General features: G+C 39.8%; 1 protein-coding gene across 2 annotated transcripts in view; it reads left to right on the top strand.

Annotated features, from left to right (window-relative positions):
- Positions 1–23,958, top strand: part of APTX (aprataxin) — a 145,703-nt gene that overhangs the window by 81,464 nt on the left and 40,281 nt on the right. For both annotated transcript variants that reach the window (XM_053703224.1, XM_053703225.1), the window contains exons 2-5: positions 6,068–6,203; positions 14,897–14,943; positions 17,313–17,615; positions 20,123–20,185. In XM_053703224.1, coding sequence (XP_053559199.1) covers positions 6,068–6,203; positions 14,897–14,943; positions 17,313–17,615; positions 20,123–20,185 — 549 coding nt within the window. The remainder of the gene's footprint in view (positions 1–6,067; positions 6,204–14,896; positions 14,944–17,312; positions 17,616–20,122; positions 20,186–23,958) is intronic.

A 23,958-nucleotide genomic window follows, 5' to 3' on the forward strand; every position in this document is an offset into this window, starting at 1 on the left:
CTTTAGAACAAGGAAACAGTCAGATCTCTTCTGCCTAATATGGGAACCATGGGAGACCTACCTGAAACCAATTCCATAATGCCCTACTCCCCGGAATCCTAGAGACCTTCTTTCGACTGTCTTATTTTCCCCCCCTTGAAGATGCACCTCGCTATGTGTGACCTGAGGTGCACTTCGCGTCTCGGACCCTTCCCCTCCCCCCCCCCCTCTCGACGCCCCTACCTCTTTTCCTAACTTTCCCCCCCCCTTCCCTTTGGGAGAGGTGGGTGACAGATCTCATCAGTATTATTCTCATCTATGCATACAACACGCCCCAACTATCCTACCTCACTTAGATGTCAGGCTCACTAAGTATGGCGTATAGAACCATACTTCACCTAGAATACGGAATCAAAAAAGAAAAGAAAAACCAAAACCTCCCTCTAGGCAAACCACTACACACCCCCGGGAAAGTGACAATACACAGCTGAAGTATGATTACTGGGCAAATCTGACCCCTATACAGGGCTAATCGACCCACTTTGAATGTTATTTGTCCTCTGAACAATCGCGTGTAATTGCGCTCACAAATATGTCAAATGAAAACTGTGTTGTGGTTTGGTTTTGTATGTTCATTGTTAATAAAAATTTACTTAAAAAAAAAAAAAATAGACAAGGCAAGGTACTAGCAGATAAACCCTTCTCCAGACCCTCCTGGAGAAAGGACAAAATTCTAGGAATCCGAACTCTACTCCAAGAGTAGCCTCTGGAATCACACCAATGCAGATATTTACGCCATACCTTATGGTAAATCTTTCTAGTCACAGGCTTACGAGCCTGAATCATGGTCTCAATGACCGACTCAGAAAAACCACGCTTAGATAAAATTAAGCGTTCAATCTCCAAGCAGTCAGCTTCAGAGAAACGAGATTTGGATGAAGGAAGGTCCTTCCTCAATGGAAGTCTCCAAGGTGGAAGAGATGACATCTCCACTAGGTCTGCATACCAGATCCTGCGAAGCCACGCCGGTGCGATGAGGATCACCAACGACCTCTCCTGTTTGATTCGAGCAATGACCTGAGGAAGGAGAGCGAACGGAGGAAATAGGTATGCTAGACTGAAATTCCAAGGGACTGCCAGAGCATCTATCAGTACAGCCTGAGGATCCAATGACCTCAACCCATACCTCGGGAGCTTGGCATTCTGATGAGATGCCATGAGATCCATTTCCGGTTGTCCCCATTTGAGAATCAAGCTGGAAAACACTTCCGGATGGAGTTCCCACTCCCCCGGGTGAAAGGTCTGTCTGCTCAGAAAATCTGCTTCCCAATTGTCCACTCATGGAATGTGGATTGCAGATAGACAGCAGTTGTGGGTCTCCGCCCACTGAATAATCTTGGCTACCTCTATTATGGCCAAGGAACTCCAAGTTCCTCCCTGATGGTTGATGTAAGCCACTGAAGTTATGTTGTCCGACTAGAACCTGATAAACCGGGCTGAGGCTAGACAAGAAGAGCATTGAAGATTGCCCTCAGCTCTAGAATGTTTATGAGGAGAACAGACTCCTCCCAAGTCCATGTCCCCTGAGTCTTTAGAGAGCCCCAGACTGCTCCCCATCCCAGCAGGCTGGCGTCCGTTGTCACAATCACCCAGGTGGGTCTGCGGAAGCAGGTTCCCTGGGAGAGGTGTTCTTGTGACAACCACCAAAGAAGAGAATCTCTTGTCGCCTGATTCCATTGTCTTAGCATGCATAACTGCAGAGGTCTGAGGTGGAAACGGGCAAACGGAATGTCGTCCATGGCAGCTACCATCAGACTGATTACCTCCATACATTGAGCCACTGACGGCCGAGGAGAGGACTGAAGGCCCAGACAAGAGTCAAAGATCTTTGATTTTCTGACCTCTGTCAGAAATATTTTCATCGATAGGGAACACTACTCTTGTAGCTGGAATTAAGGAACTCTTTCCTAGATTCACCTTCCATCCATGAGAACGCAGGAAGGATAACAACATCTCCTTGTGGGAGTTCGCTTGTTGAAAGGATGGCGCCTGAACCAGGATGTCGTCCAGATAATGTGCCACCGCAATGCCCCTCACCTGCCAACAGGGATCCCAGAACCTTTGAAAAAATTCTGGGAGCTGTGGCAAGGCCGAATGGAAGAGCCACAAACTGAAAGTGTTTGTCTAGAAATGCGAACCTCAGAAACTTGTGATGGTCCCTGTTTATGGGAACATGCAGGTACGCATCCTTTAAATCTACTGTTGTCATGAATTAACCCTCTTGAACCAAGGGAAGAATGTAACAAATAGTTTCCATCTTGAAGGACGGTACTCTAAGGAACTTGTTTAGACTTTTGAGGTCTAGAATTGGTCTGAAAGTTCCCTCTTTTTTTCGGAACCACAAACAGGTTGGAGTAAAAACCCAGACCCTGTTCCTGCATTGGAACAGGAACTATCATCCCCAGGTCGGAAAGGTCTCGAACACAGTGTAAGAACACCTCTCTTTTTATATGGTCTACAGATAATCTTGAGAGGAGAAACCCTGAGAGGAAAGGTCTTGAACTCTAGTTTGTATCCCTAGGACACGATGTCCACCACCCAGGGATCCTGAACATCCCGAACCCACGCCTGAGCAAAGAAGGAAAGTCTGCCCCCCACAAGATCCGGTCTCGGATCGGGGGCAGACCCTTCATGCTGACTTTGAGTCAGTAGCGGGCTTCTTAGATTGCTTTCCCTTGTTCCAAGACTGGTTGGACCTCCAGGAAGGCTTGGACTGTTCGTGCTTTGTAGGGGGAGAGGAAGGCTTACCCTTGAAGTTTCGAAAGGAACGAAAATTACTCTGATGTCCCTTCTGCTTATTCCTTTTATCCTAATGGGAGGAAATGACCCTTTCCTCCCTCAGGATAATTTCAGCCAATCCCAGCCCAAACAAGGTACATGTAACATTCTGCAGGGCCTCTTGGTCCAGCTTTACCCAAATGCTTTTATTTGACTTTTAACTTTTATCTCAAAAAACGGTACTGTCCCTTTAAATTTCAAACGATAATCCTTTTTTTTTTTTTTTGTGTGTGTAATGTGCGACACAAAAAAAAAAAAACACGTCTTATAACAACCCAGGCAGCCTCTACACCTCAGCCAGCCCTGCTGAGGTGCCTACCTGTCTTGCTGACCGCCGGAATAGATAACTGCCCAACTCCTGTTAGTAGAAGAATCCGGACTCAATTAGAACTGCTCCACTCGGTATCCGCTTTCTGTTTTTTTTAAAACACTTCATACAGAAAGCGGAACCGCAGCTCTCAGAAGCACCTCCGACACACCGGAACTGAGTAGGGTTGAAAGGAAGTGCGCAAAATCGTTGCTGCTTCTAAAAACAGACCCGCCCATCGTGGGCGTTACAACCAGAAACTCCCGTCTGACATTAATTTTGAAAATAAAGTCGCTTGGAAAGTAAAACCACCATAAGCTGAATAATAAAAGTGAACTAATTCTATAGTTCCTTCCTCACGTCCCCAGTGCCTGCACAAACTGCCTGTCATGTCCTATAACCAACGATAGGATCAATGAGTCCCAACAGATAGACTGTTAAAGTGTCAATATTTTTCTGCATGTCTCCTAGAAAAATAAACTTAGCACTTACCTCTATGAAACCTGCCTGGCAGCAAGGCAGCTCACTAGGTTTGAGAGGTATCCTCCCTCACACGGACCTGTGAAAGAAAAAGACTCAGGCTTTTAATGTTAGGGCAGCATTAAATACATGGAAGGCGCACTGAGGATTGTACCCCACAAGTTCCCATTGCTTGAAAGCCACCACTGCTCTACTGAAGAGACTGACATGGGCTACGGCTACACCCCAGGACAAAGCAGAACAAACTTGTACTGCTGAAAAATAACAAACTCTTGCTTGAAGAATCTTCTTCCAAACACCTAAACTTTACCACCTTCTTGCTCTTAACGTAGGCAAAGAGAATGACTGACTGGGGTTGGAGGGAAGGGAGGTGATATTTAACAGCTTTGCTGTGGTGCTCTTTGCCTCCTCCTGCTGGCCAGGAGTGATATTCCCAATAGTAATTAAATGATCCGTGGACTCACCGTGTCATTAGAAAGAAATTGAAACAAAGCTAGACTCGAGTTTCCCTAAAATTAAATGGTCATATAGATAAATTATCACAAATATAGAATGATCACGGACAAACAATCTCCATATGCTTGAATATTAAAAAAAGTATACATATGTCAATTACAATTCAATATGGGTACAAAGTAAAATATTTGTATATAAAACATACAGTAAAAAATACATAAGATGTATAGTAAAAGAATATATACAGTAAAAAAAAATAGTAAACGCTCAGCGTGTATAACAGGGAGAAGAAAAACATATTGCGTATCCCACTAGTAGTCAAATATAACCCTGCTGTAGAAGGAATACGAAAAATCATAAAAGACTTACAGCCACTACTCTTAGAGGATCCCACACTCAAAAAAATCTTTCCAAAACCCCCTATCCTGGCACTCAGACAACCACCCAACCTAAAACAGAAATTGGTTCACATAAAGCTATCCCTTGATAAAAAGAACACTCAGAATGAAACCAAGCTCTGCAACAAAGCTCTCTGCAGACTATGTCAACACATTTGTGAAAGCAGCACAGCTTATCACAAGAGTACATGCTATAACATTAAAGGGGCATATTCATTTATATCTGCAAATGTGGTATACATGATACATTGCACTGCATGTAAAGTAGGATGTTATATTGGTGAAAAAAGCCAAAAACTGCACCTTCGGATGAACTTACACAGACACTCAATCAAAAACCACTTTGAAATAAAATACTTGTACCCCTGTTGGTCAACATTTCACCCAACCTGACCCCTCCATCCAAAACCTCAAAATCAAGATTCTCAGAGGCAACTTCAAAAATACCATGGAAAGAAAAACCTTTGAAATGAAAATGATAATGCACTTAAACTTGCTAAATTCTGGACTAAATGTGGACTTTAACCCATTATCAATTTTTTGTAATGTACTTTCATATACTGTAGCCAATTACATTGTTTATTCCACACTCTCTATGCATAGGTACACAGGTAAGCCTATGTCCACACTTTTGTCATTATTATTATTCCCCTTTTTTTTTTCTTTCTTTTCTTTCTCCTTTTTTGAGTATACTATATTCCCCTGTTTACATAATTTCACATCTTTATACATATTGATTCTATGTTGATATATAACTTTATGTCAGTATATGCTTTGTGTATAACCATATATTTCCCCTGTCTGTTATCCTTTACTGACACTTTCTGCCTCTGTCTCCTTAACCCCCCTCATGATTTTTACGACACCCCCTCCTCTCCCTGCATTCAGACCTCTAACACTTTCTGTCTTTCTAGCGATCTTATGTTTTAAGATATAGAGGCCCATTTATCAAGCTCCGAATGGAGCTTGAAGGGCCGTGTTTCTGGCGAGTCTGAAGACTCGCCAGAAACAGCAGTTATAAAGCAGCGGTCTAAACAACGCTGCTCCATAACCCTGTCCGCCTGCTCTGAGCAGGCGGACAGACATCGCCGCAATTCAACCCGACCGAGTACGATCGCGTTGATTGACACCTCCCTGCTGGCGGCCGATTGGCCGTGAGTCAGCAGGGGGCGGCGTTGCACCAGCAGATCTTGTGAGCTGCTGGTGCAATGCTGAATACGGAGAGCGTATTGCTCTCCGCCTTCAGCAATGTCTGTCGGACCTGATCCGCACTGTCGGATCGGGTCCGACAGACATATGATAAATATGCCTCATAATCTGTAAATTCCATCAAATTGGTCAGTATTGCTTCCGAAAGCTTGTCATCTTATAAATGTATAGTTAATCCAATAAAGTATCATTGCTCAATGCAATACTCTTGTTATTTTGATATCTAAATCTCTGGACTAACATGGCTACTCCAATCAACGTATATATATATATATTTGTGTGTATATGTATGCGTCTGTGTGTATATGGGAGTGCTTATTTTTTTCTAATTTGATCACATTTTCCATTCTACACACAATCAGCCTTGCTAGCATTCTTTAATTTTGCTTTTTACTTTAAGGTAAGAATGCGTGAATGTTGGTTGATCAGTAAAGAGGAGAAGCAGAATCGAATCAGGCTGCCACATGCAGAGCCAGTTGTGATTGGTCGGGGTCCTGAGACAAGGATTGTAGACAAGAAATGCTCAAGGCAGCAAGGTATATCTGGTACAAACACATTATTCTCAGGCCTCTACTCTGTCCTATAGATGCGCTGTGTATTTTCAAGCAGGTTCTCTTTAATCTGTGTTGTATTGTGATACGTATTTAAAAAGAAATGCAGGTAAAATACACTTTAAATATTTGCTCGAATGACAGTGAGTTTTCAAGCAGTGCTTGAATTTTTTTTAAAAGCAGTATTTTCATGCAGAGAAATTGGGGTGCTTTTATTTTCTGGGGGCTTCTTTCAAAGCTTTTTTTTATTTTAAAGGGACATGAAACCCGAGTTTTTTTCTTTTACGATTCAGACAGAGCATACAATTTTAAACAACTTACCAATTTACTTCTATTATCAAATGTGCTTTATTCTCTTGGTATCCTTTGTTGAAGTAACAGCAATGCACTACTGGAGCTAGCTGAACACATCTGAGCCAATGGCAAGTGGCAAATATGTGCAGCCACCAATCAACATATTGCTCCCTAGTAGTGCATTGCCTCAAGGCAAAACATACTGTGATGTCATTGCAGGAACTTTTAGCGCTTTTGCTTTGCAGTGCTGCTCCATATCAGGCTGTTCTCTTTAAACAGAGTTGTGCTCTGGCTTTCCTTAACACAGTGCAGCCAGAGGAAAGCGCTGTTTGTAGAGAGCTTTCAACTACGGAGAAGCTCATTGATTGTTTGATGACTGGCTCTCTGGGATTTTTTCAGCCTGCCCCCTAGCCTTTACTGGTCTGCAAAGCTGTGGCTCCTCCTGAATATAAGAAGTTTTTGTGAACAATGCACCTTTTTTATGACTACATTTTTAGCTTATAATTATGTGATGTTACACCAATAGCAAAGGAAACAAAATTAAGATATTTTAAAAAGTTAACAATTTATTTTCTCTACAGCTAATTTGCAATGCAATTTTCAGTTGCTGCAATATATTCTAAAACTTTAAAAAATCCTTTATTTTCCATTTAATTAAGACATTGCAATTGAGCTGGTGCTTTAGTGTAACTACCTAATTTAAAATTGAATCTCTGTTCAAAATGACCTACTGAAAAAAAATTAAAAAAAATTTCATTGCAGAAAATGAAAAAAAAAAATTCTGATTCTGGGGTGCATTATTTCTCCTGAGCCTGCCATGGTATCCTTTTCAAAATAGGATACCAAGAGAACAAAGCTAATTAAATCACAGAAGTAAATTAGATAGTTGCTACTCTATATGAATGCTGAACCAAAAATGGGCCGGCTTCTAAGCTTACATTCCTGCTTTTTAAAATAAAGATTCCAAGAGAACGAAGAAAAATTGATAATAGGAGTAAATTAGAAAGTTGCTTAAAATTGCATGCTCTATCTGAATCATGAAAGTTTATTTTTGACTAGACTATCCCTTTAAGCATTTTTTACCCTAATTTTTAGTATTTTTTTCTGTAACTTTGAAGGGTCCCTTGTGTGCCTAGAGCAGGGGTGTCCAAACTTTGCCCTCCAGAGGTTTTGGAACTACATTTCCGATGATGCTCAGCCAGCATTTTATCTAGCTGAGCATCATGGGAAATGTAGTTCCAAAACCTCTGGAGAGCAAAGTTTGGACACCCCTGGCCTAGAGACATAAAAGGATGACATTTTGTACCACACTGCTATATGGTTCTATTTCCTCCATTGTTTACATTGGTGCTCACCAACAAGCAGGTGGCAAAGATTTTTAGCAAGAAGTATTATCACTTGATGTTTGAATAACATTACAGGCCAATATGGCTGCCTGAAGTGTGAAATATTGCACCGTGTATATTTTCCTGCAACTTTTCCTGCATCGGCCTAAGAGCTGCACGTCAGCCAGTTCACTTGATTTTAAATTCCACCTTCTGATTTTAAGGAGAGTTTTGATGCAAGGCAGCCTTAAAGGGACATTAAACCCCAAAAAAATTTCTTTCATGATTTAGGTAGAATATACAATTTTAAACAACTTTCCACTGTACTTTTATTATCAAATGTGCTTAAATATCTTGGTATTATTTGATGAAGGAGCAGCAATACACTACTGGTTTCAAACTGAACACATGGGTGAGCCAATGACCATCGGTTGATATATGCAGCCACCAATCAGCAGCTAGAACCTAGGTTCTTTACTGCTCCTGAACTTTCCTAGATAATATAAGTAAATTGGAAAGTTGTTTAAAATTGTATTCTGTCTAAATGATGAATGTCTACTTATGATTTTACTTTCCCTTTAATGGTACTTAGCACAGTATTGGTCCTTGATTTATAGGTCATTTATTTAAAGTCTACCATTGTTTTATTGCATATATATTTTACTTTTATAAAATATTGCCATAGTAGAACCATGACTATTTAAAAAAATAAATAAAAAAAATGTGTGTGTGTGTGTATATATATGTATGTATGTATATGTATATATATATATATATATTTCTTCTGTTATGTGTGATCAGTCCACGGGTCATCATTACTTCTGGGATATTATCTGCTCCCCTACAGGAAGTGCAAGAGGATTCACCCAGCAGAGTTGCTATATAGCTCCTCCCCTCTACGTCACCTCCAGTCATTCTCTTGCACCCAAAGACTAGATAGGAGGTGTGAGAGGACTATGGTGATTATACTTAGTTTTTATAACTTCAATCAAAAGTTTGTTATTTTACAATAGCACCGGAGCGTGTTATTACTTCTCTGGCAGAGTTTGAAGAAGAATCTACCAGAGTTTTTTATTATGATTTTAACCGGAGTAGTTAAGATCATATTGCTGTTTCTCGGCCATCTGAGGGAGGTAAAAGCTTCAGATCAGGGGACAGCGGGCAGTTGAATCTGCATTGAGGTATGTAGCAGTTTTTATTTTCTGAATGGAATTGATGAGAAAATCCTGCTATACCGATATAATGACATGTATGTATACTCTACACTTCAGTATTCTGGGGATGGTATTTCACCGGAATTACTCTGTAAAAGTACATTAAACCTTTTAATAGGTATTTAATTCATGTTAAACGTTTTTGCTGGAATGTAGAATCGTTTGCATTTCTGAGGTACTGAGTGAATAAATATTTGGGCATTATTTTTTCCACTTGGCAGTCTGCTTGTTTTGATTATGACAGTTTCGTTTCTCTCTCACTGCTGTGTGTGAGGGGGAGGGGCCGTTTTTTGGCGCTCTTTGCTACGCATCAAAAAATTTTCAGTCAGTTACACTTATATTTTCTGCATGATCCGGTTCATCTTTGACAGAACTCTGGGGTCTTCAAACTTCTTTGAAGGGAAGTAGATTCTCTCAGCAGAGCTGTGAGATTTAATAGTGACTGTGATTTAAAACGTTGCTCTGTAATTTTTAATTAGTGTTATTTTACTAATGGGAACAAACCTTTGCTAAAAAGTTGTGTTGTTTGTTAAGAGTGATGCTATAACTGTTTTTCAGTTCATTATTTCAACTGTCATTTAATCGTTTAGTGCTTTTGAGGCACAGTACGTTTTTATTAAATAAACTTGTAACCGAGTTGCATGTTTCTTGCTAGTGTGTTAAACATGTCTGATTCAGAGGAAGATACCTGTGTCATTTGTTCCAATGCCAAGGTGGAGCCCAATAGAAATTTATGTACTAGCTGTATTGATGCTACCTTAAATAAAAGCCAATCTGTACAAATTGAACAAATTTCACCAAACAGCGAGGGGAGAGTTATGCCGACTAACTCGCCTCACGTGTCAGTACCTGCATCTCCCGCCCGGGAGGTGCGTGATGTTATGGCGCCTAGTACATCTGGGCAGCCATTACAGATAACATTACAAGATATGGCTACTGTTATGACTGAAGTTTTGGCTAAATTACCAGAACTAAGAGGCAAGCGTGATCACTCTGGGGTGAGAACAGAGTGCGCTGATAATTCTAGGGCCATGTCTGATACTGCGTCACAGCTTGCAGAACATGAGGACGGAGAGCTTCATTCTGTAGGTGACGGTTCTGATCCAAACAGATTGGATTCAGATATTTCAAATTTTAAGTTTAAATTGGAAAACCTCCGTGTATTACTAGGGGAGGTCTTAGCAGCTCTCAACGATTGTAACGCTGTTGCAATACCAGAGAAAATGTGTAGGTTGGATAAATACTTTGCGGTACCGGCGAGTACTGACGTTTTTCCTATACCTAAGAGATTAACTGAAATTGTTACTAAAGAGTGGGACAGACCCGGTGTGCCGTTCTCACCCCCTCCAATATTTAGAAAGATGTTTCCTATAGACGCCACCACACGGGACTTATGGCAAACGGTCCCTAAGGTGGAGGGAGCAGTTTCTACTTTAGCTAAGCGTACCACTATCCCGGTGGAGGATAGCTGTGCTTTTTCAGATCCTATGGATAAAAAATTAGAGGGTTACCTTAAGAAAATGTTTGTTCAACAAGGTTTTATATTGCAACCCCTTGCATGCATCGCGCCGATCTCGGCTGCGGCAGCATTTTGGATTGAGTCTCTAGAAGAGAACCTCAGTTCAGCTACGCTGGACGACATTACGGACAGGCTTAGAGTCCTTAAACTAGCTAATTCATTCATTTCGGAGGCCGTAGTACATTTAACCAAACTTACGGCTAAGAATTCAGGATTCGCCATTCAGGCACGCAGGGCGCTGTGGCTAAAATCCTGGTCGGCTGATGTAACTTCTAAGTCCAAATTACTTAATATACCTTTCAAGGGGCAAACTTTATTTGGGCCCGGTTTGAAAGAAATTATTGCTGACATTACAGGAGGTAAGGGCCACGCTCTACCTCAAGACAAAGCCAAAGCTAAGGCTAGACAGTCTAATTTTCGTCCCTTTCGGAATTTCAAAGCAGGAGCAGCGCCACCCTCCACTGCTCCAAAACAGGGAGGAACTGTTGCTCGTTACAGACAAGGCTGGAAGCCTAACCAGTCCTGGAACAAGGGCAAGCAGGCCAGTAAACCTGCTGCTGCCTCAAAGACAGCATGAACCGAGGGCCCCCGATCCGGGACCGGATCTAGTGGGGGGCAGACTCTCTCTCTTCGCCCAGGCTTGGGCAAGAGATGTCCAGGATCCCTGGGCGCTAGAGATCATATCTCAGGGATACCTTCTAGACTTCAAATTATCTCCTCCAAGAGGGAGATTTCATCTGTCAAGGTTGTCAACAAACCAAATAAAGAAAGACGCGTTTCTACGCTGTGTACAAGATCTATTATTAATGGGAGTGATCCATCCGGTTCCGCGGTCGGAACAGGGACAAGGGTTTTACTCAAACCTGTTTGTGGTTCCCAAAAAAGAGGGAACTTTCAGGCCAATCTTGGATTTAAAGATCCTAAACAAATTCCTAAGAGTTCCATCGTTCAAAATGGAAACTATTCGGACAATCTTACCCATGATCCAAAAGGGTCAGTACATGACCACAGTGGATTTAAAGGATGCTTACCTTCACATACCGATTCACAAAGATCATTACCGGTATCTAAGGTTTGCCTTCTTAGACAGGCATTACCAGTTTGTAGCCCTTCCATTCGGATTGGCTACGGCTCCAAGAATCTTCACAAAGGTTCTGGGTGCCCTTCTAGCGGTTCTGAGACCGCGAGGAATTTCGGTAGCTCCGTACCTAGACGACATTCTGATACAAGCTTCAAGCTTTCAAACTGCCAAGTCTCATACAGAGTTAGTTCTGGCATTTCTAAGGTCGCATGGATGGAAAGTGAACGAAAAGAAGAGTTCTCTCTTGCCTCTCACAAGAGTTCCATTCTTGGGGACTCTTATAGATTCTGTAGAAATGAAGATTTATCTGACAGAGGACAGATTAACAAAGCTTCTAAATGCATGCCGTGTCCTTCATTCCATTCAACTCCCGTCAGTAGCTCAATGCATGGAGGTGATCGGCTTAATGGTAGCAGCAATGGACATAGTACCCTTTGCACGTCTACATCTCAGACCGCTGCAATTGTGCATGCTGAGTCAGTGGAATGGGGATTACTCAGATTTGTCCCCCACTCTGAATCTGGATCAAGAGACCAGAAACTCTCTTCTATGGTGGCTTTCTCGGCCACATCTGTCCAGGGGGATGCCGTTCAGCAGGCCGGACTGGACAATTGTAACAACAGACGCCAGCCTTCTAGGTTGGGGCGCTGTCTGGAATTCTCTGAAGGCTCAGGGACAATGGAGTCAGGAGGAAAGTCTCCTGCCAATAAACATTCTGGAATTGAGAGCAGTTCTCAATGCCCTTCTAGCTTGGCCCCAGTTAAAGACTCGGGGGTTCATCAGGTTTCAGTCGGACAACATCACGACTGTAGCTTACATCAACCATCAGGGAGGGACAAGAAGCTCCCTAGCAATGATAGAAGTATCAAAGATAATTCGCTGGGCAGAGTCTCACTCTTGCCACCTGTCAGCAATCCACATCCCGGGAGTGGAGAACTGGGAGGCGGATTTCCTGAGTCGCCAGACTCTTCATCCGGGGGAGTGGGAACTTCATCCGGAGGTCTTTGCCCAAATACTTCGACGTTGGGGCAAACCAGAGATAGATCTCATGGCGTCTCGCCAGAACGCCAAACTTCCTCGCTACGGATCCAGATCCAGGGATCCGGGAGCGGTTCTGATAGATGCTTTGTCAGCACCTTGGAACTTCAGGATGGCTTATGTGTTTCCACCCTTCCCGCTGCTTCCTCGATTGATTGCCAAGATCAAACAGGAGAGAGCATCAGTGATTCTAATAGCGCCTGCATGGCCGCGCAGGACTTGGTATGCAGATCTAGTGGACATGTCATCCTGTCCGCCTTGGTCTCTACCTCTAAGACAGGACCTTCTGATTCAGGGTCCATTCAAACATCAAAGTCTAACTTCTCTGAAGCTGACTGCTTGGAAATTGAACGCTTGATTTTATCAAAACGTGGTTTTTCTGAGTCGGTTATTGATACCCTGATACAGGCTAGGAAGCCTGTTACCAGAAAGATTTACCATAAAATATGGCGTAAATACCTATACTGGTGTGAATCCAAAGATTACTCCTGGAGTAAGGTTAGGATTCCTAGGATATTGTCTTTTCTACAAGAAGGTTTAGAAAAGGGTTTATCGGCTAGCTCATTAAAGGGACAGATCTCAGCTCTGTCCATCTTGTTACACAGGCGTCTGTCAGAAAATTCAGACATCCAGGCCTTTTGTCAGGCTTTAGCTAGGATCAAGCCTGTGTTTAAAACTGTTGCTCCGCCATGGAGTTTAAACTTAGTTCTTAACGTTTTACAGGGTGTTCCGTTTGAACCCCTTCATTCCATTGATATAAAATTGTTATCTTGGAAAGTTCTATTTTTAATGGCTATTTCCTCGGCTCGAAGAGTTTCTGAGTTATCAGCCCTACATTGTGATTCCCCTTATCTGATCTTTCACTCAGACAAGGTAGTTCTGCGTACTAAACCTGGGTTCTTACCTAAGGTTGTCTCTAACAGGAATATCAATCAAGAGATTGTTGTTCCATCCTTGTGTCCAAATCCTTCTTCAAAGAAGGAACGTCTTCTACACAATCTGGATGTAGTTCGTGCCCTCAAGTTCTACTTGCAGGCAACTAAAGATTTTCGCCAAACTTCTTCCCTGTTTGTCGTTTATTCTGGACAGAGGAGAGGTCAAAAAGCTTCTGCTACCTCTCTCTCTTTTTGGCTTCGTAGCATAATACGTTTAGCCTATGAGACTGCTGGACAGCAGCCTCCTGAAAGAATTACAGCTCATTCCACTAGAGCTGTGGCTTCCACTTGGGCCTTTAAGAATGAGGCCTCTGTTGAACAGATTTGCAAGGCTGCAACTTGGTCTTCGCTTCATACTTTTTCCAAATTTTACAAATTTGACACTTTTGCTTCTTCGGAGGCTATTTTTGGGAGAAAGGTTCTTCAGGCAGTGGTTCCTTCTGTATAATGAGCCTGCCTATCCCTCCCGTCATCCGTGTACTTTTGCTTTGGTATTGGTATCCCAGAAGTAATGATGACCCGTGGACTGATCACACATAACAGAAGAAAACATAATTTATGCTTACCTGATAAATTCCTTTCTTCTGTTGTGTGATCAGTCCACGGCCCGCCCTGTTTTTTTTTTTAAGGCAGGTAAATATTTTTTAAATTATAATTCAGTCACCACTTCACCCTTGGCTTCTCCTTTCTCGTTGGTCTTTGGTCGAATGACTGGAGGTGACGTAGAGGGGAGGAGCTATATAGCAACTCTGCTGGGTGAATCCTCTTGCACTTCCTGTAGGGGAGCAGATAATATCCCAGAAGTAATGATGACCCGTGGACTGATCACACAACAGAAGAAAGGAATTTATCAGGTAAGCATAAATTATGTTATATATATATATATATATATATATATATATATATATATATATATATATATATATATATATATATATATATATATATATATATATATATATATATATATATATATATATATAGTGTATATGTATATATATATATATATATATATATATATGTATGTGTGTGTGTGTTTGTTTTTTTGTTTTTAAAGAATTTTGAATGTTTATTTTACCAGCAAAAATCTGTTTAATTCCAAAAAGCTACCAACTATATGATACAACTTTATTAAAAAACAACAAAACAAAAAAAACTGTTTGTTAGCGTCTGACCTTCTTGCATACTTTTGAATGTAGCTGTTACAAGTCTTTTTATTACTAGGATAATACATTTTGAACACATTTGTTGTTTCTTCCTTGTTTTCTGTAGTTCAGCTTAAGGCAGATTGTAACAAAGGCTACGTGAAGATCAAACAGGTAAAGTTTTTCATTATATAAATATTTCTCTCAACCTTATGTCATGTTCTTTTGGCATATAACGTTAAAGGGACAGTCTACACCAGAATTTTTATTGTTTAAAAAGATAGATAATCCCTTTATTACCCATTCCCTAGTTTTGCATAACCAACACAGTTATAATAATATACTTTTTACCTCTGTGATTACCTTGTATCTAAGCCTCTGCAAACTGCCCCCTTATTTCAGTTCTTTTGACAGACATCCATTTTAGCCAATCAGAGCTTTCTCACTGGAACTTCATGTGCACGAGCACAGTGTTATCTATATGACACACATGAACGAACACCCTCTAGTGGTGAAAAACTGTCAAAATGCCCTGAGAGAAGAGGCGGCCTTCAAGGGCTTAGAAATTAGCATATGAACCTCCTAGGTTTAGCTTTCAACTAAGAATACCAAGAGAACAAAGCACAATTGGTGATAAAAGTAAATTGGAAAATTGTTTAAAATTATATTCTCTATCTGAATCATGAAAGTTTATTTTGGACTAGACTGTCCCTTTAATATAATTAGTAAAGTCTTACAAATTAAGATATTGTAGCTACTGTGCAGACTGTTAACATGAAAAAAATAGAAAGTATTATTCTGCAGATTTAATTATTGAAATGTTTTTTTCTCTTAGAATAAAAATGATGTCCATGAAATGTTGATGCATTTAATGAATGTGACACATTTTATTACTGAAACCATCTAGTGCAGAAGAAATTGTATTTTGTTCTTGCAGAGAAAAGGGATCTGATTCAGTTGCTAAGAAGAATGAATGCATTCACTTAGCAACATAGACATTGACGTCATCTCAGCAGAGTTAAGCCAAGTTATGTTTTGTATCTTCTAAACTCCATGAAGAACCTTGAAATCTATTTAGAAAAACTTTATCCCATTTTTTTATATCTTGTGCAACTCTTCTTTAGATCAATTCTTTCTACTCTAACCATATAAAAAAAGAGTGTTGTTTGTACATTCTTTAATTGTATCACCAAATTCTTACAGTATGAATTCTGCTGGAGCTGTCTATACTTTAAAACTGTCCTGTGTGTCCAACCCACTCTGTTGTCCTTTATTTTCCCAGTAGCACTGAATGCATCTTGATTTGTTGAACACTGTGTAACTATTTTGTGAACATAAGGGAGAGTTTGTATAATGTTTCTCAATTTACAATAGAATAAATTCTTTCCAAATTTTCAAATCCATTTACATAATTTGCTTTTCAATAAATCAATTAGTTGTTAATAATTATCTGGGCTAAACTATGGAATGGTTTATGGGTAAAACTGTAATTTTATAATGTTTGATTATTAAATATGCAAAATAACCTATTAAGAGTGGCAGGGCTGTATTTATAATAAAGCAGAGTAGCCCTCCATAGAGAGGCACCTCTCTCTGCTTATGATAAATACTGGTTCCCTCCCTGCAGCCGGCAACCCTAAGGACCGCTATACCCTCTTCCGGCCAGCATACAGTATGTTTAATTCCAATAATTGTGCATTTGCTTAACCCCTTAAGGACCAGCGCTGTTTTTTTCTGTAGGGTTGTGTTATTAATAGTGTGGTCTCGCCGGCAGTGGTGAAACCAAACTTATTTCTAGTGACCAGGAGGGAGGATATAGACTTGCTCTATTATAAACAAAAAAAATCCTTAATGACCGGCGATATACATAATACGGCGCGGTCATTAAGGGATTTAAAAAAAAAAAAACAGCATAAAAGGCTTTGCACGACTATTATTAAATCTTTATCTTTGTTTCATTGTCCCTTTTTACCACGTGTGGACCGCTGCCAATTAAAGCTCAATTAAATGCTCTGTTTGGAGCATGCAGTATTTTACCCGCTGTCATTGTATTTATGTATGTATTGGGTACTTGTAAAGTGCGGCTAATCACCCGTAAGGGTCTCAAGGCGCTGCTCATTTTATCGACCTCGGAAGGATGAAAGGCTGAGTGGACCTCGCCGGGGATCGAACCTGCAACCCTCGGGTTGCTACAGAACTCAGCCTCAGTGTCATTATGCCCTCGAAATGCGCTGAGGCTTTAGAATTATGCACATAAAAGGGTGCACAGTGCTCCCAGATCTAGCAGCATGCCAGGGATACATCAGACAGTTGCCACTAGAAAACGAGTAGCGGCTGACTTGTAACAGTCCATAAAGCTGGTCAGTAGCAATAGTAAAAGGGCACCAGACCTTTATGTGGGTTGGGGGGGGGGCTTCAGTTTTCACTGCCTACAGGCACCTAGACTGTAAATCCGGCCCTGACAAGCAGTTGTATGAGTTCTAGTTTGCTCATACTCTTTGCACACTAAATCTTTAAAACCTGTAATTTGTTATGTTCCTCAGATAGGAACCAACCCAACCAGCATTGATTCCTCAAGTATCGGAAAGGATCAAGAACTTAAGCTTCAGCCTGGGCAGATCTTGTACCTGGTGAATGATCTTTATCCTTACACGGTTGAGTTTTTAGAAGTAGCTGGAGAAAAAGGAAATGAGAAGACTGTTCCTCACAAAAGACCAAGGCCTGCAGATAGCTCCCTGGATGACAGCATGCAAAGCACTAAAAAACCAACAAAGATAGATTCTGTTGTTAGTTCTAATTCTGCGACACACAACATGTCAACGAAAAAGCAGCTAAATGCTCCTGAGGTAAGTTGTATGAGGTTTAACTGTATCTCCTTTTTTTTGTAAAATTTCATGAACTTTTTTTTTTTTAACACTAGACACTAAAAAAGACATTGGGATAGATTACAAGTGAAGCGCTAATTTATCACTGGTCAGACTTTTAAAATGTACCCCAATTGCCCCCAAAATAAAGTGTTTGTTTGTTTCCTTTTTGAAAATAAAAAAATATGAGCATCTTTTGTTTTTTTCTTTTTTTAAAAACTGCACAAAGCAGTTTTTAGGCGTTAAAGTTGGTGGGTGTGGGCATACACACACACATATATATATAAAAATAACATTTGCTGCGCGACTTACCCCTTTCGCTGCGCTAGGTTCTCATGCTGTGTCTCATGGCATGAGAACGAGGCTCCCATTCGAGCCTATGGAAGCACGCTCTTGTGATCGCAAAGCTTCCATGTAATGCGAACGCAAAGTCCTGTTCACATTGCGGCTAACTTGTAATACCAGCGCACATTTGCGTGAGCTGGTATTACTAAGTGGAGTGCAAATATTGCTTTTGCTGTTTTTTCATGTGTATGATGAGAGAACTTGTACCAACATGAAAAAACAGCAATTAAACTTGGTTTTCCATGACAAAGATTAAGTATAAAAATCAGGAACTGGATTGATAGGACACATTTTATAATTTTCTTGTTTATATGTATCAAACAAAAAAAACTAATTAAAATGGACATTGTAGTGGAAAATGACATGCTTAAAATTGCTAAAGCAGGTAATATTTCCACTGCTCATTGTTGAAATCTCCTCTGAGCAGAACTTAAAGGGACAGTCTAGTCCAAAAAAAACTTTCATGATTCAGATAGGGCATGTAATTTTAAACAATTTTCCAATTTACTTTTATCACCAAGTTTTCTTTGTTCTCTTGGTATTCTTAGTTGAAAGCTTAACCTAGGAGGTTCATATGCTAATTTCTTAGATCTTGAAGGCCGCCTCTTATGAATGCATTTTAACAGGTTTTTTACCACTAGAGGGTGTTAGTTCATGTTTTTCATATAGATAACACTGTGCTCGTGCACGTGAAGTTACCTGGGAGCCATCACTGATTGGCTAAACTGCAAGTCTCAAAGAACTGAAATAAAGGGGCAGTCTGCAGAGGCTTAGATACAAGATAATCACAGAGGTAAAAAATATATAAATATAACTGTGTTGGTTATGCAAAACTAGGGAATGGGTAAAAAAGGGATTATCTATCTTTTAAAACAATAACAATTCTGGTGTAGACTGTCCCTTTAATCTATGTGTCTAATCCCTTTGCAGGGGTTAAATACACATAGTTCCACAGTGAGTAGTGTGAGAACGTTATTTTTCCACCACAATGTCCCTTTAAATGAACAATATGAGGTATCAATCTGTCGGTAGCCAATGATCTTAAAGAGCACACAATGAATATTTATCTAAGGCACCGTACATGTGTATGCAGGGCTGGTATAGCATTAAAAAGGCTACTGCAGCCCCTTTAAATACACTTTGCACGTCAAATTGTAATGTGGTAGTATGCAGGGGCTGTACAGTTCTGCATACTAGTGACTTCCATGTGTGTATTAAGGTTATTGATACTAATAATTTTCTATATATAATCCAAACACAGCAAAACACATGAACATTAAAGGACAGTCAACTCCAAAAATGTTATTGTTTAAAAAGATAGATAATTCCCCAGTTTTGCACAGCCAACATGGTTATATTAATATACTTTTTACCTCTGTAATAACCTTGTATCTAAGCCTCTGCAGACTGCCCCCTTGTCACATGACTATTATCTATTGACTTGCATTTTAGCCAATTAGTGCTGTGTCCTGTGAGAGCACAATGTTATATATATATATGACACACATGAATCACCAGTCTCCTGTTGTGAAAAGCTAATAAAAAAGCATTTGATCACTGTTAATTTTACACTTATATATGAAACGGTATTTAAGAGACACTTCTATGTGCAGTTAATTTATTGCTGGGTTGACTAAACTTGAAGAGATCTCTGCAAAGAGGCAATCCCTTTCTCATTTCTGCATAGTTCAAATGAATTAAATGATTAAAACGTTAAAACTCTCCAAGCTTAGTGCTCACTATACTTTAAAATATTATATGCAAGTACATTGCAACAGAAACAGTGCAGCGTCTGACAGTAGTGTTTCTTTAAACCCATTTTTCAAACCGTAAAGTTTATCATAAAAATGAAGCTATTTTATCATGTCATGCTTTTTCACAGTGGAATGTTTGCTCTATGCAATTAGGAATAAATGGTAATGGATGAGCTGGCACAGGAGTCAGTTTGAACTGCAATATTCCCATCTTATTCAAAGCAAAACAACATCAATTTGTTTTGTTGAAGAGCTTGTCTGGGTGATGTCAGCTACATATTAACCACTTTTGCCTTTGATTTGATTGAATGCTAGTGTGTGTATTATTTCATACCATGTCACTTTCAACGTAGCTGTGCTGTACTTAATGCTTATATTATTTATTTTCAGGTCAAAAGTCAAGGACATTGGAGCCAGGGGTTAAAAGTCTCCATGCAAGACCCAGCCATGCAGGTTAGAGTCCAGCATTGATCATTCAAACGATTGAGTTAAGGGGCAGCGTACTACACATTTTCTCCACTTTAATGCTTTCCCAATGATACATTTTATATTTTGCAATGTTTTTAAATTATTTCCGAAAATCATATTACCTTTTTTATTTAGTTTTTTGTAACTAGCTGCTTTTATCTCTTCAAAAAGCCACCTATATGGAAAATGTGAATACTGCAATGTTGTCTGTAGCACTACTATATATAACTAAATACTGTGTTGCTCATAACCTGCACCTATGGTACTGTTACAGCATTTTTATAAATCTTCACTAAAACATGTTCATTGTTGTGTGCCATCATATACTATAGTAGGGCTTGATTATTTCTCTCACAGTGGTGACAGAGGTGCCTAGCATATGGTTCCTGGTGCCATGATGCCATTCTTGCTTTGACTTGGGAGTAGTGCAGGGATAACAGGTGTGCTTCTCCCTATATGCCTTCAGTGGCACAGATCACTGCTGTGTGCAGATTCAATAACTTCCCTGCTGAATGAACATAGCAGTGAAGACTGCAGCAGTGGTAGGACTTACAGCACAGCCTAAGAGCAGAGTGTTGTATTAATTGTGCAAACTTTGTTTCACATGGCTGGTTTTATGCCCCTCCCCACTCCATTGTGTGTTTGGATGATAGATAGTGGTGTCTCTCCAGTTTCCCTCTTCACCCCCCTGCATCTTGACGTTTTTTTTGTTCTTTTTACTTTACTAGCCTGTCTGCTACTTTCGTCCACGTCCAGGGAGATTAGCTACAGTGCCATGGGCTGTAAACTTCTTGACAATGTTGCGCACAGTGGACACAGGAACATTAAGGAGATGGACTTCCATAATTTTTGTTCTCAAATCCTCAGACAATTCTTTGCTGCTCTTTCTCTTCTCCATGCTCAGTTTGGCACTCAGAGACACACAACAGAAAGTATCAATTTTTCACCATTGTAACTGGTTGCCGGTGTGATTTCTATATTGTTAGCACTTGTTAATTGATACAGGTGAGTTTAATTACAAATTACTGGAGCATCACAAACTTGGAATGCAATTTTTTCTTACAATTTTGAGAAGATGCCAATAATTTTGTCCAGTCCATTTTTGGAGTTTTGTGTGGAATGTGTCAGATTTGGCTTCTTTTTTTCAACACTTTTTTGTGTCATACCAATACAAACAAAAGAAACAAACATGAGAATTCCTAAACATTTGTTATTGCAACAATTATCTGGGTGAAGTGATGCATTATCTGACAGAAAGGCAGGGGTGCCAATATTTTTGGCCATGACTGTATAACAAACAAGCTTTGTTTGTTTTGAAGACCAAAAGACACTATCTTTGGCATGTCTGACACAAAAGATGCACATTCCTTACAGTCTTTGTTAAAGCCGCTGATGTGGGAAAAGAATCATCTTAAAGGGACAGTTAACCCAAAAATTACTGTAACTTATTTAGATTAGTTAAATAACGATCTTTACAGTAAACTGTAGCCAAATTTTCATCTAAATAAACTTTGGCAGAAAATAAACTTACTAGATCTCATCTGGCAGTTTTGAAATGGCCGCCTGACCCCTCCTTCTCTGACGTCTCCCAAAAGCTTGCACTAGTACAGGATCCTGTTCTCTAGTCTCGTCCCTGCGCGCTCCTGCAATTTCAGCTCTCTAGCAGTTGTTCATACCCGGCACTCACTGCCTCTCATCCATGCTGTGCTGTGCTGTGTGTTACAGAGAATGAGAGGCAGTGAGTGCCGGGTAGGCGGCGATGTGATGGTCTGTGCCCCTGTTTTAAGTTTGCTTTAGTTAATACTCCAATGAGATTATAGAGAAATGTTTTATTTTTATTGTTGATAAGCAGGAGAAAACAGAAAGGAGGCGCCACAATAGTGTGAAATCGTTGGTGACAATATACCCACGCACACAGTACAAAAACACTTACTAGAAGACAAGCACTTGAGAAGTGCCACAAGTGCAGACCGGACTATTAAAAGCTGCCCAGCGAGCTTGTCCTCACGGATTATGAGCCAGCACACTTGCTTCAGGATTCCAATCCAATATAGGAATCAACAAGCTTGTCCTCACAGATTAGAGCCAGCACATTTGCTTCAAGATCCCAATCTAATATTCGGAATCAGCTTGCTCTAGTGATGAGCTAACAGCCACTTAGAATAGAATCGTTAAAAAATGGCAGAGTTGGTTAAAAGATAAATAGAAACTTTGTGATGACAAAAGGTTAAAACAAAACAATCAAGTTTATTGTAACCCAATACACTACGCGTTTCCCGGTATAACAACCGTTTCATCAGGTGTATGTTACTCACAAAGTCATCACGATTTATAAAACAAAATTCGGCATCTCAAGCCGATCAGTGCGCATGCGCGCTAGAACTATGAGCCAATGGGATCCCCGAACTGAGCCGGCTTGAAGCTGGTAGGCTAAAACATAGGGTGTGTGCACCCATCCCATAAGAGGTGTGTTACCCGTCACTCATGATGTAATAGAGCGATGTGATCACGCTCTTTCGGCTAGAGCCTATATAAGGAACAATCGCCAAGTATCTCTAAAGTGACACGCTGATAATGGTGACAGGACTAAAATGCAGGGACAAAAAATGAAAGATATCTATATAACAATAGTGTATTGTATATTCAAAAAGCCAATAAAATAATATTAAAAAGACTATAGGGAATATAAATAATCAATTCATATATATGGCACTAAATGATATATGAAACTATATAAAAATAAAGTAAATATATGCGGGGAATATATAAAAAAGTTCATATCCATTTAATTCATATAAAACTCTAGTGACACAACTACATGCAATGGCATTCCCAAAGCATAATAAGGAAAAGTTAAGAAACTGGGGAATACGTATTCCAAATATATATAAAAATATATTTTCTATCTGGACATATGATACCAACAAATAAAAAGGTATAAATAAATATAAATATTCACACCATTTAAAAATATGACGGGTAAACACCTTCAAATTTCGTAGTTACATATGAATAAATAGATGTGTATTATAAATTTGATCACAAATAATATCCCCTGGTGAATAGACTAAAGCCGGCTCAGGGGTCAACTAATGTAGCATAGTCCTTTGCAATAATATTAAAATGATCCATAATATGTCACAATACATATATATAGAATACCTATAAGAAACAATATGAAAAAAAATAAAAATATATATATATTAAATATATTGAGAAAAAACGAATAAACAACTCAATTAAAAGCTGCCATATCGATGTTTTCATTAAGACCATGGGGTTTTAGAGTTTTTAACTTCCATATCCAGTAGGTCTCTCTTTGTCGTAAATATATGAATCTATTTCTCCCCCATTTCGGTGCTACATATTCTATAGGGAAAATGTTATATATATCTGCTTCCCCTGGATGCAATCTTTCTTTGTGGCGAGGAATACTATGATTGACAAGTTGTTTCTTCACATTTCTCATGTGCTCCCCCACCTCTTTTTGATGGGTCTTGAGGTTCTCCCAATATATTGAACCCCACATTTGCACTGTAACAAATACACCACAAATGTTGAATCACAAGTGAAATGAGATGTAACATTAAATATTTCCTTAGTAGAATGGGACATAAATTCAGTTACATTACCCACAGTATACATACAGAGACCACAATTAGCTTTTCTACATTTAAAAAACCCATTCTTTGTCTTTAAAAAGGTACTTGTACTATGCTTACTTTCAACCTTATTAATAGGTTTCTTCATTAGGATCT

Source organism: Bombina bombina, chromosome 2, assembly GCF_027579735.1.
Source record: "Bombina bombina isolate aBomBom1 chromosome 2, aBomBom1.pri, whole genome shotgun sequence".
Taxonomy (NCBI): domain Eukaryota; kingdom Metazoa; phylum Chordata; class Amphibia; order Anura; family Bombinatoridae; genus Bombina; species Bombina bombina.